Source organism: Diplotaxodon limnothrissa, linkage group LG23 (genome assembly GCF_057381915.1).
Source record: "Diplotaxodon limnothrissa isolate DT_005_m linkage group LG23, D_limnothrissa_male_GT1.1, whole genome shotgun sequence".
Lineage (NCBI taxonomy): Eukaryota > Metazoa > Chordata > Actinopteri > Cichliformes > Cichlidae > Diplotaxodon > Diplotaxodon limnothrissa.
The window spans coordinates 2,180,691-2,196,227 of NC_140617.1; the positions used below are offsets into that span (position 1 = coordinate 2,180,691).

At 38.3% G+C, this 15,537-nt stretch overlaps 1 protein-coding gene across 1 annotated transcript; it reads right to left on the minus strand.

The window, feature by feature from the left end:
* Window positions 1-6,514: 6,514 nt before the first annotated feature.
* On the minus strand, window positions 6,515-10,315 carry cdkn2c (cyclin-dependent kinase inhibitor 2C (p18, inhibits CDK4)). The gene is made up of 3 exons (XM_085348568.1): window positions 10,193-10,315; window positions 6,771-6,951; window positions 6,515-6,687 (listed from the first exon to the last, which is right to left on the minus strand). The coding sequence occupies exons 1-3, from the start codon at window positions 10,313-10,315 to the stop codon at window positions 6,515-6,517; spliced, it is 477 nt and encodes a 158-aa protein (XP_085204694.1).
* Window positions 10,316-15,537: the final 5,222 nt, after the last annotated feature.

Sequence of the window (15,537 nt, forward strand, 5' to 3'; positions counted from 1 at the left end):
ATGCGCTAAAGGAAAATAATAAAACAGACAATACAGAAGAAGAAAATTGCACGTGTGATTTATTTGCGTGCACAAAAAACAGAAGACCGTAGGTTACAATTAGATGATACACTTTGATGCTTGCTGTTTGGTACAACATAACTTTGTACTAACTTTGAAGCTTTAGATAAATGTTAGCCCAGACACAAAGGTGCCAGGGGTTTTCTGAGAGCTTTCACTGATGACCAGAACATAACACCATCAAACAAAATGCAGCATCAAAAAGAAGTTAATGTTTATGTGACTGTGTCGGAAGTGTGTAGATGCACCTAATGGTGAATGTGAAAGCAATGTTTCACAGTATGTAAGGTATTAGTTTGGTAAATGCATAAAAATAACAATGAAAAACACTTTTATGCACTCAGCTTCACAGTTTTTCAATAACCATATGAAAGAGTCACATTCTCTCATTTAGTAAGCAAGTGTTGCAAAGTATTCTTTCCACCAGACTGTGAATATAAATCCCAGATTTGTGTTCTCAAGTTTTTGTAGAAACAAAACAAAAACAAACAAAAGATCAGAAGAAGAAGTTGCTTTCCAAACAGACTCCAGGCTCTCTTAAGCACATCCTTCCTCTTACCTGCGGGAGAAAAATGTGGAAGTTCATGGCACATATTTAACCTCTGCATCCATGCATACTAACTAAAATTAGACCTGAAAAATTAGAAAATAAGTGGAACTACAATGTGTTTTACAGTCTATAAAAGTTAAACATTTTCACTGTGTCGTCAGCTCCACGAGGCATGAGCGCAAATTTGATTTTAACCCTGGGATAAATTTTAACTGACATTGAAACCTCTGTTTGTTCCGAAGCAAAAGACAAAACTGGTTTGTCACCTTTAAACTGTTCGTTGCGCTCAGCCCGCTTACATCCTCCACAACGCTGTCATTTGCCTCAGAATGAATAATTCTTGTCCAGGCTCGTCTAACACATCTCTTAATTATTGCTTTTGGTCCATAAATGAAAGCTTTGTCACCAGCATTGGTGGAGCTGAGGTGGGGGGGCTTACTGGGCTTAAGCCATGGCATGGGAAAATCAAGAGATATCAACCAAGACACCAGGAAAAGACCTGTGGACCTCCATTATCTAAATATCTAAATTTTTAGTCTGATTTGATGTTTTACAATTAAAGTGTTTGTGTTTTTACCTGAAGAGTATGTAAACTGTATATTTGATGATGTTGGTGTTTGGCTTGATTGTCAGCACAAAGAGGGAGAGAGAGGAGCAGAGAGGGAACAAGAGCAGGTGAGACAGACATGTTTGAACTGTTGTAGTCCTGTTTTAATTCCGGATCAGTTCTGGGTCTGGTTGAATTGGGGTTTAGTCCTCGTGTCTTGACACAGCCCTGACTTTGTTCTGCCTTGCTGCTTAATTAAAAAACTAGTTTACGGTGTCCTGCATATGTGATATATATATTATTCTTTTTCGACCAAAACTCAAAACACAGCCTAATAAATCTTCAACATGTGGGCACATGTGTCAAACTTGTTATTGTTATGCATGGCCCGGCGATGGCCAGGTGCTAATAACACACAAACTACAGATCCCATAATGCAGCGCTGCAGCCTCCTTTTCGAACGCTAGGCTAACTGGGAACATTCCCGCTCAATCAAGTCAAACTTCTGTTATTGTGAAGCTAGCCGCTCACAATGGTGGAGAGAAAAGTTGATTCTGAAAGCAGAGCCTTTCAGTGCCAGTGGGAGACTGAATATATGTTTACAGACATGCTGGTAAACCCGTGTGCCTTATTAGTGGAGCTAAAGTGGCTGTAATTAAGGAATTTAATTTAAGACGGCACTGCAAGACAAAACATCAGGATAAGCTGAAAAACCTAAATGCAGAAACTACAGAAAGGAGAAGAGCTAAAGAAGAATCTGACATTTCAGCAGACGTTTGTCACCAGAGCAAAATCACAAAGTGAAGCTGTTGTGAAAGCAAGTTTAATTGCGTTGGCAGCAGAGGAGATAGACAAATCAGGGGTTAGGAGCATGTAATTATCACCATAACCCAAACCGCAAATTTTATCTGAGCTAACGGTTTAAATCACCGTCAGTTTCAGTCTTTTATGTGGGAAATAGATTCAGAGTTTGCCGACATTCCTCATCATACAGAGGTCCGCTGGCTGAGTTGGGATAAAAGTTCTCAATCGAGTTTTTGAGCTCAGCAAGGAAACCTGTCAGTTCATGGATATGGCATGTATGATGCGGTGAAGGCATTTCAAGTGAAGCTGTCACAAATGCACCAGTGCAACCTGCCTCACTTTCTCTGTTGCCAAGTAATGTTGAACCAAGTCGGCGCACTTTGCTGATAAACTGAGCGCACTGCGCACTGAGTTTGCGGCGCTTTGGGGACTTTGAAGTAGTGATGTGTCAGTCGGGAACGAAATGGCTCTTAGAGCCGGATCTTTGACGTGAACGACGCGAGCCGGCTGCTTATGGCGAGCCATGTTTTTCTTTTTTTTTTTCTTTCTCTCACCCTCTCGCACTTTTTTCCGCTTCACTCCGCACGCGAGCCTTGTGCTTTGCTCTGGGATGAGGGGGGAGGGGGGGGTAGTTACACTCAGTAGCACAGGAACAGAGCGGGAGGGAGAGAGAGAGAAAGAGAGCCAGGGACAACAACGTCACATTAGAGAGGTATAGTAATCATCCACAACTATTTTCAGTTGCAGATGATAAAGGATTCAGACAGAGAATATTCATCTTCTTTTTGTTTTCATATTATAATTTATACTTAATTGTGTTGTGGTTTGCAGTGTTTTGTGTCGTTTCACTTGAAATTTGTTTAAAAGGAAAAAGCTGAAAATTTAAATAGTTAAAAGTTGAACTGTGACTAGTTGGTTTTTGTATCATATGATTTATTTATTACATTTTATGTGGAGTGAATAAATAAATGTCTATTTATGGTGGCCCCTACAGACAAAGCACGTAAAAACTCCAAAACACGTACAAAACACAACAGAAGTGCTCCAGGATGCTGGGCGCAGTGTTGAGCTTTTGTTACCTAGAGGCTACACAAGCCAGCAAGTACCAACGACCGGATTTGGTGTGTGGTAGTAACAGGTAAATGAACATTTTTTTGAATTATTTGAATATATATGAGTGCTTGTGTATAAATACACAAACAATACACATATGCTTTCAATTGTGTAATTTAAGTGATCTAGGTAGCTCTGCTTTGGAAGTTCAGTTAACGCTAGAAATGTGTTTTGGAGTTTGTACGTGTTTTGTCTCTAGGGGCCACCACATATATTTATGTATAAACATATATAAATAAAACCACTTCTTTTTTGCATTAGTAATTCCTTTTGTGCATAATTTTATATTGTTGTTAATAATAAATTAATTAAAGCAACAAAACAACCCGAAGAGCCGGTTGGGAGCCAAAAAAGCCGGCTCTTTGTAAGTCGAGCCGAAAGAGCCGGTTCTCTAAAAAGCGCCAAAAATCCCATCACTACTTTAAAGCACAAAAAGAGAATTTCGAGCTGCTTCGCAACCCATTTACGTGGAAACTGCACCTGTGCAGATTCAGATGGAGCTGCAGTGTAATGGTAAACTCGAGGCAAAGTACAACCCTGAATGGCCCGCACAGTTTATTAGTTCCATTCCTGAAGCAATGCCCAGCTCCGTCTACATGCGGCTCCAACCTTGTGTATGCTTTCATTAATTTTTTTCTGGGGTTATTTCTAACTTGCATAATTTTGACAGGATATATTTTTATGAAGAGCAAAATATTAAAAGTTTTTTTTAAGTTTATTTATTCTGGAATAATATTCCTGTCTGTTTTTATTCATATTTATGTTTAAAAAAAACATTGTTTTAGTGTGTTCAATAAATGTTTATCTTGTTTGGCCCGCGACCTAAAGTGTGCCTTGAGTTTTGGCCCCCTGTGCATTTGGGTTTGACACCCCTGCTTTAGGGCTAAGCCCCGGGTGTTTAAAAACAACAAAAACAACACACAAAAAACCCATGTATATCGGGAACTTTGTGGTTGCAGACACCTGAGGTGAGGTTAAAATAAATCACACTTGCTCTGCTGCAGGTTCAGCTGCCCGGTCCTGTTTGAGAGAAAAAAGCTAAAGAAGATGCGGCGAGTGCGCATGAACTGCTGATTTGAGCTGATTTCAGAAAGAACAGCTTTAACACAGCGACCTCCGGTTTCCTCTAGAAATGAATTGACATAAAAAGCTTGTGAGCTCAGGCCGTGCCCCTCAGCTGATACACTTCAAATGCAAGTTACATTAATTCAAATTCTGGTTATGAAGAACTAAAAACAGCCGTATCACCGGCAGGTGATTCCAAGCTCGGTGTAATTATTTGCTTCACAGCAGTTTAGTTCTTCTGCAGCGATCGCGGTGACCAACATGACTGTGCAGCTCAGACTTTGGGAAGCACCCCTCACGTCTCTCTGAAACCTAAAACCAGTCATTCATCGTCGTTCATGTGCGGCTAGTGTTTAGTTTGGGTGATCATATCTGCGCCTAAATAAAATTATTCCAACTTTTAGTCTCATCTGCGATCTAACAGATATGTTTGCACTTTCATAACTGTGGCTACATGTGCGGCTAGTGTTTAGTTTGGGTGATCATATCTGCGCCTAAATAAAATTATTCCAACTTTTAGTCTCATCTGCGATCTAACAGATATGTTTGCACTTTCATAACTGTGGCTACATTAATCTGTGGCGTGCGCGCGCGCATATTGTTGTTGTAATTACGCGCGTTTCTGGAACAGCAAAATGAGACGAGCCAATGCCCCCCTGTCTGTGGGCCTTACAGTCTGCTGTCGACCATGACTGTGGTGCTATTTATAAGAAACTGGCCCGAAAAATCAGCCGGTTCTAAGCTCTGTGTTTATGCCTCAGAAACCGGAAAAAGAAAAAAAAGTGCGTTAAGAGATGAGAAGAACACGGTATGAAAAACTGAACAACAAGACGGTCGGTTAATTTCAAACTAAATGAAAACAGGAGCGCGCGCCTTTATTATGTTAATGCGCACGAAAGATTTTAAGTTTCACTTTCGGTTAAATGTTTCGAGCTGAGTATCAAAAAGAGGCGCTTTATTAGAGTTCAAAGCCTCGCTGACGAAACACAAGAAACAAACAAACCAGTTCAATCTGTGAACTGGAAAATAATATTTTAATAATTTTATAGTAAAGGTGACAGCAGCATTATGTTTCCTTTACATTCAGAAACGCTGTTTTGTGGCACACAATGGACGGGCCTCAGAAAGCTCAGTGTGTTTCCTCAGAGTCTATTGACAGATTTTAACGATTTGACTATTAACATGTAAAATCAGGCCAAGCTCAAGCTCACGTTGATTGTTTGGTTAACAGTAACTCGGTGCTTTCTGTAGCTGTTGTGGTAAGTTGTGTGACTTTGGAAAGTACCCCATATATCTGTTTGCATCAGCTCCTGAGGCTGGTCTGAAAGCTTTGACATATTTGCCTGTGTTAATCTATGAGCATAGCAGTTTATGACGATGTTTATGATTTAAAGCAGCTTGTTTTTCCTTAAATTCATTGTGTAGCCTGTAAAGGTGCATACTGGTTTAATAAGTATAAAATTGCTCCTTGCACTACTCTCTGTAGTGTAAATCTTATGGCTTTACTTCCTAACTTCTGCTTAGTAAACATGTGAAAGCACAACTGTACTTAGGTGACTGTAAATGTCACCTAAATATTAAAGAAAAACAGAATACAAATTTGATTTCATTTGTTAATGTAATAGCAAAGTAAGATGACTCAAATGCAACAGATTTAAACACACAGCACATGTTGTGGCCACAGACAGTAATCTGCTCATTTAGTTTCACAAAGGTTCTAGAAACAAATGAAAGATTATAGTGCTTCAGCATAAATGCAATCCATTATTATTATTATTATTATTATTATTATTATTATTAAATCTATATGTAAGCTGATAGAAACAATAGTTTCACTCTATCCACGACCACTTATCCCTGTGTTATTTATTATTAAATTTAACTGAATTTTATTTTTTATTTTTCAATATGTATCTTTTAGTGTTGAAAATATGAAAAAAAAAATTAAGACCATTATGTGTGTTATTGACGTGACATAATTTTTACATCTCACTGTTATGCTCCAGCAGCTGGAATTTGTCCACTAATGTCATTTTAGGTCATTCATAATTAAACCAATAAGGTCAAAATTACAAAAACTAACAGAACAAGAAAAAACAAACTCACGCCTGAAGCCTTAAAACTCACAAAACTACAAAATATTCAGAGCACAAACCACTGTACTGACATGTAAAATAATTAGCCTACATCTTTTACATGGCTCTTTATTGCTAAACACACACACACACACACACACACACACACACACACACACACTAAAACTTTTGTTTTGTTCCGTTATTTCGTGTTTTTGACTTAACTGGGCTCAGGAAAAATCCCTCCCATATTATTTTGGGAGCAGAAACTCTTCTCGTGTAAGGTGCAGTTTGATCCACTCACTGATGGTTTTGGATGAACGTGGCTGTGTCCGTGTGGCCATTGCCGCGCGCGAGCTGCTCGGCGGTGAGTCCGTCATTGTTGCGTACGCCGCGATTCTCGGTGTATCCAATGAGCAGCCTGACAACCTCCAGGTGACCCTTACTGGCGGCCAGGTGCAGCGGAAGGTTACCTTCATATGGAGTTATAGGTCAATCAAAACCAGGTGCGAGAAGAAAACAAAACAGAAGTAACTCAAATCATTTAATTCCGTACCTCTTTCATCGGCGATGTTAACATCGGCCCCATAGTTTAGCAGCACGTGCACAGAATCCACGAATCCTTCACGAGCGGCATCGTGGGTCACGGTGAGACCGCAGGAGGGATCTGGCACATTCGGATTTGCCCCCGCTTGCAGCAGAGTCTCAATGACCCGGGAGTCCCCCAACTTCACTACCTGCACACACACAGCATGGAGGGAGAGAGAGGATGGATGCGGGAGATAATTTAGGAGAAGAAGAAGCTTTAAGGAGCTGCCCAGGGTGTGCCTGGCGATTATCATTTTTATATGTAAATATTAAATTCATCCCATGACACCAAATCCCAATTTAATGCATTTAATGCTCAATAAATGTATTGCTATTAATTCATTGGCCCCGCATTGGCCCCGCCTCTCCTCCTGACGTTTCTTGTCGTCACAGGGAAAATCTGCGCCTGCCATTGGACAGCAGCATCAGCGGACCTGTTTCTATTGGTGGCAGACAGGTAAGGACTGCGTCATACAGATAGGTGAAAAACATCTTCACCAGCTCGTCTGGACTCGTGCATGTCAGCATGTATGAATTTCAAAGTTACTATGCATAATTATGAACTCGCGAGCACACGATATGTTGGATGAGCGGTCAACGAGGAGGAGCTTCCTCTCTGAGTGGACCGTTCAGCTGCAGGCCTGCACCCAATACGATCGTTCATATTAAAGCTCGTGCAGACAGTGCACGAGCAAAAACAACAACAAAAAAGCACGTTTAAAATCAGATCCAAGCAGGGCACGGGCTGCTAATCTGGCAAACCGGGCATTTTTCACGTTGGGCTGACGGACTTTTGGTTCGCTGCGCACAGGCCTAACAAGCACTGACAGCAGCCCATTGGTTCATTTTCATGAGACTGGAGTTCCCACTTAAACGTCTTCGCTACCTCCGCTAAAAACAGGCCTTCTGGTCAAACTGCTGCACATGATTATTTGCCTTTCTGAACAGGTTTGCTCTTAAAGGTAACTCCATCCTGGAAGAATTAATTTTAATCAAGCAAGCAAGCAAGCAATTAAACTAGATATGTATGGATTTCAAAATCTTGTTTGGTTTTCAAATGTAATTTTTTCAGTGATATCATCTTTAATAGCAATGTCAAGAGATTTATTCTAAAGACACTTCTTCAGCTTAGAGTCAGAGAGTAGAAACACACACGCTGCAGTTTTTACTTGCAGGGCAGAGCGCTCACACCAAAGTGGGGGCCCTGTGATGTGCATGCTCTGTTCTTGCACTTGTCTTTATTTATACACAAGAAAAGTAATACAATAATGAATACATTTGTTCAGTGGAATGTTGATACGCGAGCATGTGCGTATGTGATTGTGTGTGTGTTAGAATGTGGGAAGCAGCCCTTTTTCCTGGTAAGAGCTCAGAACTGCTTGTTCAGCTTCGTACTATCGCTGTGGGAAGATTCAGATAAAAATATCAGAACAAGTTTTATAAAGAACAATCAGTTCTAAGTAATAAAAAGGTCGTCATGCAGTATTCTATCACATGTACACTTATATCATTAAAAGCTTATACTGACTACTAAGTACAATTTTCCATTGACATGTAGCAATACCCAATATTTGTATTGGTATTATTTATCTGGAGGCGCCCTCACTAGGAAGGATGAAGGAGGTAGATGGATAGATGGAGGATTATTAAAACGTATTTCAATCAATCAATAAAAAAAAATGTATATATATATATATATACATATATATACACACACACACACACATATATATATATATATATATATATATATATATATATATATATACACACACACATATATATATATATACACAGATATATTATATATATATATATGTGTGTGTGTGTGTGTGTGTATATATACACATATATATATATATATATATATATATATATATATATATATATATGTGTGTGTGTGTGTATATATATGTATATATATATATATATATATATATATATATATATATATATATATATATATATATATATATATATATATATATATATGTGTGTGTGTGTGTGTGTGTGTGTATATATACACATATATATATATATATATATATATATATGTGTGTGTGTGTGTGTATATATACACATATATATATATATATATATATATATATATATATATATATATATATATATATATATATATATATATATGTGTGTGTATATATATATATATATATATATATATATATATATATATATATATATATATATATATATATATATATACACACACATATATATATATATATATATATATATATATATATATATATATATATATATATATATATATATATATATATATATACACACACATATATATATATATATATATATATATATATATATATATATATATATATATATATATATATATATATATATATATCACATGTGTATGCAATATGGATTATAGTAATACTGATACTTAATTGTCACTTGTGGTATTGATTTTGCATTTGATAACTAAAGCACAATACCAGGAGAAAGGAAAGTTTATCTAAAGAGAAATAAAGAGGACTACAGCAGGCAGCTCAGGATATAGCAGCCCTCCTCTGTCTAGATTGAGGCCACTAGCAGTAAGGAGGGTGACAGTTTAACCTGATATAACCTGACATGCAGTCTGACACTGTTTTTTTTCTTTCTTTTTTGCCTTTACCATCCTCTCTGTGTAAATGGATGCGTTTGTAGAATTCTGTTGATTTTTGATCTGACAGACATCTGCTATAGCGTATTGGTGTTTAAATAAATAAATAGTATATAAGAACAGAACAGAATAGGCTTTTATTCATATTGTACATGTACAACATAATGGGGGGCTCTCCACACCAGCTGTACATAGAATAAAAATAGAAATACTACACCAAGAAAAAATGACAGACAAGAGGAGGAAGATGCAATAGAGGACAAGATACGCAAGAAAAGCTGTACTGTGAAAGCACAACTGTGAAACTAAGGAAGTGATAACAGAACATCTTATTACTCCATAAAACACACTCATGCACATACATATGTATTTATATTAATCTATAAATGTATTAAAATCTGATAGTAAATCATGAATTTCAGCTTTTTAGACTTTTGGTCTGTTCATCTTTTTCACTACACTTAAATCTATTTTGGAGAGTCCAAACCTATAACTGCCACATACAGATTTCTGCACTTCAAAAAATATTTACATCGATCTGAGACGATTGTATTCAGTATAATGATGACATTATCGAAGCTGGTGGATATTTGAAGAGTACATGTGAGGAGGCCTCAGCCTCTAACACAAAGCACTAAAACAAGGAAGTAAATCAAGCTGCTAGCAAGCAAAACAGACTGAAATCGTCCAAATATGTTTAAAATCACTTCGGAAAAAAGCCAGTTCAAACGGTTTTTATTACTTACCTGTATTGCAGTCCTATTAAACACATTTTTAATATTTACATCAGCTCCATTTTGCAGTAAAGTTGTGATTTCTAATAGATTTCCAGTTGCACAGGCATTGCAGAGTTTGTCAGAGAGACTCATATCAGGTGTCCCTTTAAAACGCAATACAAAGCAAACTTATCACCTAAAATTTTTCTGTAGGCTGTGTTGAAGACTGAAATAATCCGGGAGGGTGGACTGGCCAAATACAGAAATCTGAAACATGTCCCTCCCACCCTTACATCATCCTTGACTGTGCAGCTGGAGCTGTTACTGAAAAAGTATTGTTAATGCAGTAAGCTAGCCTGTTGAGAATTAGTTAGATGGTAATATATTTGCTTTTTTTTTTGGTTTTCACTTCAAATATTTTAGTGAGCAGTCGGTAATTTCTCAAATCTCTTTCTTCAGTCATGTCTTTTCTTAGTTTTGTGTTTCCAGTTCAAAAAAAAAATAGCCAACAAACAAACAGACAGACAAAAGCAAAGCAAATAAAACAATGTAGGGGGTATAAGACGGTTTTAGATTACATGCATCATGTATGTTACATAAGGACTGGGCACCTAATGATATATTTTCAAAATTCAGTAGAATCGGTTTCGGGGTCACTCATCAAAAACAAGATGTGCAATAAATCTCCAGCTGTGTGTCAAAATCAACACTGATTACATGTTTACAGCTTCTATTTGAGCATGTTATGCTTGTCCAGCAGCAAAATAAATGATGCCTCTCCCACCCTTCCCGAGATACTGATATACTCCATGTAGGTCATAATTAGAATATTCAAAGAAAATAATATTACAGATTTTGCCTATTTTTCCTGCTCCCCTGCTGATTTTCCTGCGTGACATTTTATTGATGTGATGTTTGAGCCTGTTTATGGAAAAAGCTGCATGGAGCCTTTTCACAATATCTATATGTCAGGGATACAGTAAGCCACCTGCAGCCTGAAAAACGGAACCAAAGCCAGAACTGTGACAATGATGTCTGAATAACAAAAAGCAAGCAAAAACACAAAATAATTAAATAGATAAATATAAAAACTTACGTTAAATGAGATTAAAACCGTAGCACACCTTCCTCCTGCTGTTCAGTGCGTGGCATCACATTTTCCAAACGACTCGAGCTGAAAATCCCCCCGAAAAACAGCCAAAAAAAAAAAAAAAAGAAAGAAAGAAAGAAAGAAAAAATAAAATGTCGCCTCCACGCGTGATTTCAAGCATGTGATGCATTTACTGGCAGTTCCCGCTCGTTTTCAAAAGTAATTCGAGTTTGTATTTCCGTTTTTAACCTGTTACAGGATGAAAGAGGGAGCCAGACGCGGGGATGACTTTCGTTAGAAACGTCGCGCAGTCACCGTGAGGCGAGCCTCCTCTCAGTTTAAAAAAGCCTCTCGGATGAATCCACAGCTCGTGAAGATCAGAGGTTCTTTCCAAAGAGGAGGAGACGGCCTTGATTGGACGGTTCCTCATCGGCTCATAGGCGGGACGGTTAACGGAACTTCATAACACGGTAATAATGGTGGTGCCTTCATTCATTGTCCATGTGAATGTTTTGAAACGTCGACGCGCTGGCGCAGACGATGCGCGCCTTTTATTATGACATTACAGATGCGGAGCAAGAGCTCTATTTCTTTTTTGTCACGTCACGGCCTGCGTGCTTTTAGTTTCTTTGTCTTTGCCGCCCTCTCCTGTAACAAGCTGTGCATCTACGGTCACCTCATTTGGTGGGACAGTTATTGCGGACTTTTCACGCAGAGAATTCACGCACAGTGGATATTTTCCTTTTTCGGACTAGTCTCTGTAAATTCCAGAGATGGGTGTTTCTGAGGGGAATCCCAGCGGATCAGCAGCTTTTGAAATACTCAGACCAGCCCGTCTGGCACCAACAATCACGACGCGTTCAAAGTGACTTTAGTCACCTTTCTTCCTCATTCTGATGCTCAGACGTCAGCAGCTCATCGTGGCCCAACCTGGCCATGTGTACATGGATAAATGCTCGGAGTGTGAGATGCCATTAGATTCTTGACTGAAGGAGAGGTTGAGCAGATGTACCTAATGAAGTGGCCGGTGAGTGTGTTTGAGCAAATTTCACAGAAAGCATAAACTTATTATACGAGTAAAGCATTGTACTTGTCAAATTAGCATTACGGTCTCTTCAAACTGGCAAACCAGCTGCCTGATGTGTACATTTTGCTGTTGACAAGCTAAATATTATAAATTATTATAAAAATTACAGTGTCTCCTTTCCATTAAAGTCATTCCCAAGTACTTGAAAATGTTCTTTGGGGTCATTCTTATGAGCAGGCGATACAATTGTTAATTTGCTCCCTGCCACATAGTTAAGCAGAGCATTTACAACCTTCCCTCTAGCCTCGATGCACATTCCCTTATTGGGTCTCTTACATGCAAAGAAAAAAAATGCTAAGGTTTTAGATTTAAAGCTTCAGTTACCTTTAATGTTTTTTTTCTCCAAAGAAGGGACATCTCACATGACTTCTTTTAGCCTTCAGGTAGATAAAACTAAAATATAATTAAAGCTACAGATGCACCTAGTTTATTCTGGGTCAGTTTTTGGTATGATAATCCTTTGATACTATAAGTGACACAAATTTTTTTGCCTTTTTTGCACATTTGTGTTTCCAAGGTGTCGTTGCAATAAATAAAAGTAATAAAACTTGCAGTTCATCTTTTGTTTTGCTTTCTTCTCACAGGCTTGCACTGGAATCGACAATCCTCCAGAGGCAATCACTCTGTTAGAGCTCATGAACTGGGATTTAGTGGTAAGTTCATTATTTGCAGGCTTTACTCTGGGACATGCATGTTTAGGTTGCTAAACATAGCAGCAAGTTTTTCATTGAATGTGTCAAGGCACGATCCTGGTGTCCTATATATGCAACTTATAATTATATTGTTAGCTTTTTCAACATGGCTTTCAATAGTAACACATTCCAATACGTTATCTATGGTGCTTGACATACATTCAGTCAGACTACATTTCAAAACTTTATCTACATACAAAAGCATAAACTTATTATACAAGTAAAAAATTGTACTTGTCAAATTAGCATTACGGTCTCTTCAAACTGGCAAACCAGCTGCCTGATGTGTACATTTTGCTTTTACACCGTTGTTTTAAATGGCATAAACTTGACGTAAATATCATGTTTGCTGGTCTGATTACTGCCAGATCTGCTGAATAAAGAAATAACTTAAGTAATAATAATAATGATAATAATTATGATAATAATAATAGATTTTATTTAAAAAGCACCTTTAAAAAGCACCTTGAGTCCAAGGACACTTAACAATAGAATAAAACTCCCCACACTCCCTAGCAGATCGTTACATGGAGAAACCTTTGTAATACAAGCATGCTGATCCACACAGGTGTGCACACAGGTGTACACAGACGCGGACTACACCCTTCTTGGCTGCTGCCTCAAAGCACATTGTGCGCTGTCTATCTTGCGTGCTGCACAATAGCGTTTAATATTTAGTATCTACTGTTATCTACTGCTAGCTAGTTTATTGTGATGGTGCTGTATTTATTATGTTGCTCTTTTTTTTGTTTGCTTTCTCTTCTGTTTTTTTTTCTGCATACAGGTGATCCAGGTGTTTTGTTTGTTTTTCTTTCTTTCTTCCCCCCATCTCATCGTCTCTTCTCCCCTTTGGTTTTCTTTCTCTCCCTCTCTTTCTTTCATTCTTTCTCCCTGTCCTATCCCCCAGTCATGTCTGTCCCGCTTGTAGCAACCGAAAATAAAATAAATACATAATTATAATAAAGGTCAATCAAATGGACCAATATGGCAAGGCCATGATGATCCACTTGGTAAAATAAATCCGCTTGGCATCTTTCTTGGCCTTAAGACAACAATTCTGATGGCTAAAGATCCAAACGGGACACAAAAAAAACAAACAAACAAACAAACAAACAAACAAAAAAAAACAATAGAATCAAACACATAATAGAGATGACAAAATGAAGATCAATAAAACAAAAGCACAAGATAAATCAAGATTGTCCATACAGACAATATTGATTTGTAAATGATTAAATAACAATCTTCTCAACACAAAATTCTTTATTTGGAGCCCAGTTCTAAAAGAAAGATAAGTTACTGAAAAGTGTTTGTGCTTAGTGCTTCACTGAGCTGAAATTTAAACTTAAAACATCTCAAGATATATTAAATAAAAGGAAAATCTAAATTAAAAGGATCTCAAAGTGTCTCAAAGGCTTCAAACTGAACATCTCAATATCTGAGCAGCTCGATATCTTATGGACTATCCTCCACTGCAGTCACATGCCCCTCAGACCGTCAGCTCCTGTAATTTTGCCTTTTTTCTCTTTTATTTTCAATGTGTCTGCGCCGACACCTATAAACTGGGTGCTCGCGACATCATTACCGTATGTTGGGTTTACGTTCAAGCCATTTTTCTTGTGAAGAATTATTTCGGACTTGAACTTAGTGAACGGAACCTCTTCTTTGACATTATCGTAGGCGATGTTAAACGCAGCCTGTTTGCTGCTGCCTGTCGCTGAAAGCCAGTAGGGAGAGGGGACACTGGGGCAGTGCTTGTATCACGGAATATAATGTGTTTTCTGGATACGCTGTGCTTTTTCAGCGTTTCAATTCGAAACGTATTAGCAGCAGTCAGAAATGCAGTATTGCCGGCCACACTCACCACAGGTGGGGCGTTCTCGCTGGGTGAACCCTACGGTGGCCCTCAGAGGCCAAACAGACTGTAACTTAAGAAAACACCAGCAATAAGAAAAACGCTGCAAAAGCACACAAAACACAACGGAAATAAGAAAAAACAAAACTTACTGATTCTTTTAATTTAGTTCCATGTGTGCCTGCACCAACGCAACAGTGTGGCCACACACTCGATCTGGTTTTAGTGCATTCAGTTTTCAGGCCCCTCTTCTGTGGAACCAGCTTCCAGTTTGGATTCAGGAGACAGACACTATCTCTACTTTCAAGATTAGGCTTCAAACTTTCCTTTTTGCTAAAGCATATAGTTAGGGCTGGACCAGGTGACCCTGAATCCTCCCTTAGTTATGCTGCAATAGACGTAGGCTGCCGGGGATTCCCATGATGCATTGAGTTTTTCCTTTCCAGTCACCTTTCTCACTCACTATGTGTTAACAGACCTCTCTGCACTGAATCATACTTGTTATTAATCTCCGTCTCTCTTCCACAGCATGTCTTTATCCTGTCTTCCTTCTCTCACCCCAACCGGTCGCAGCAGATGGCCCCAGCCCCTCCCTGAGCCTGGTTTTGCTGGAGGTTTCTTCCTGTTAAAAGGGAGTTTTTCCTTCCCACT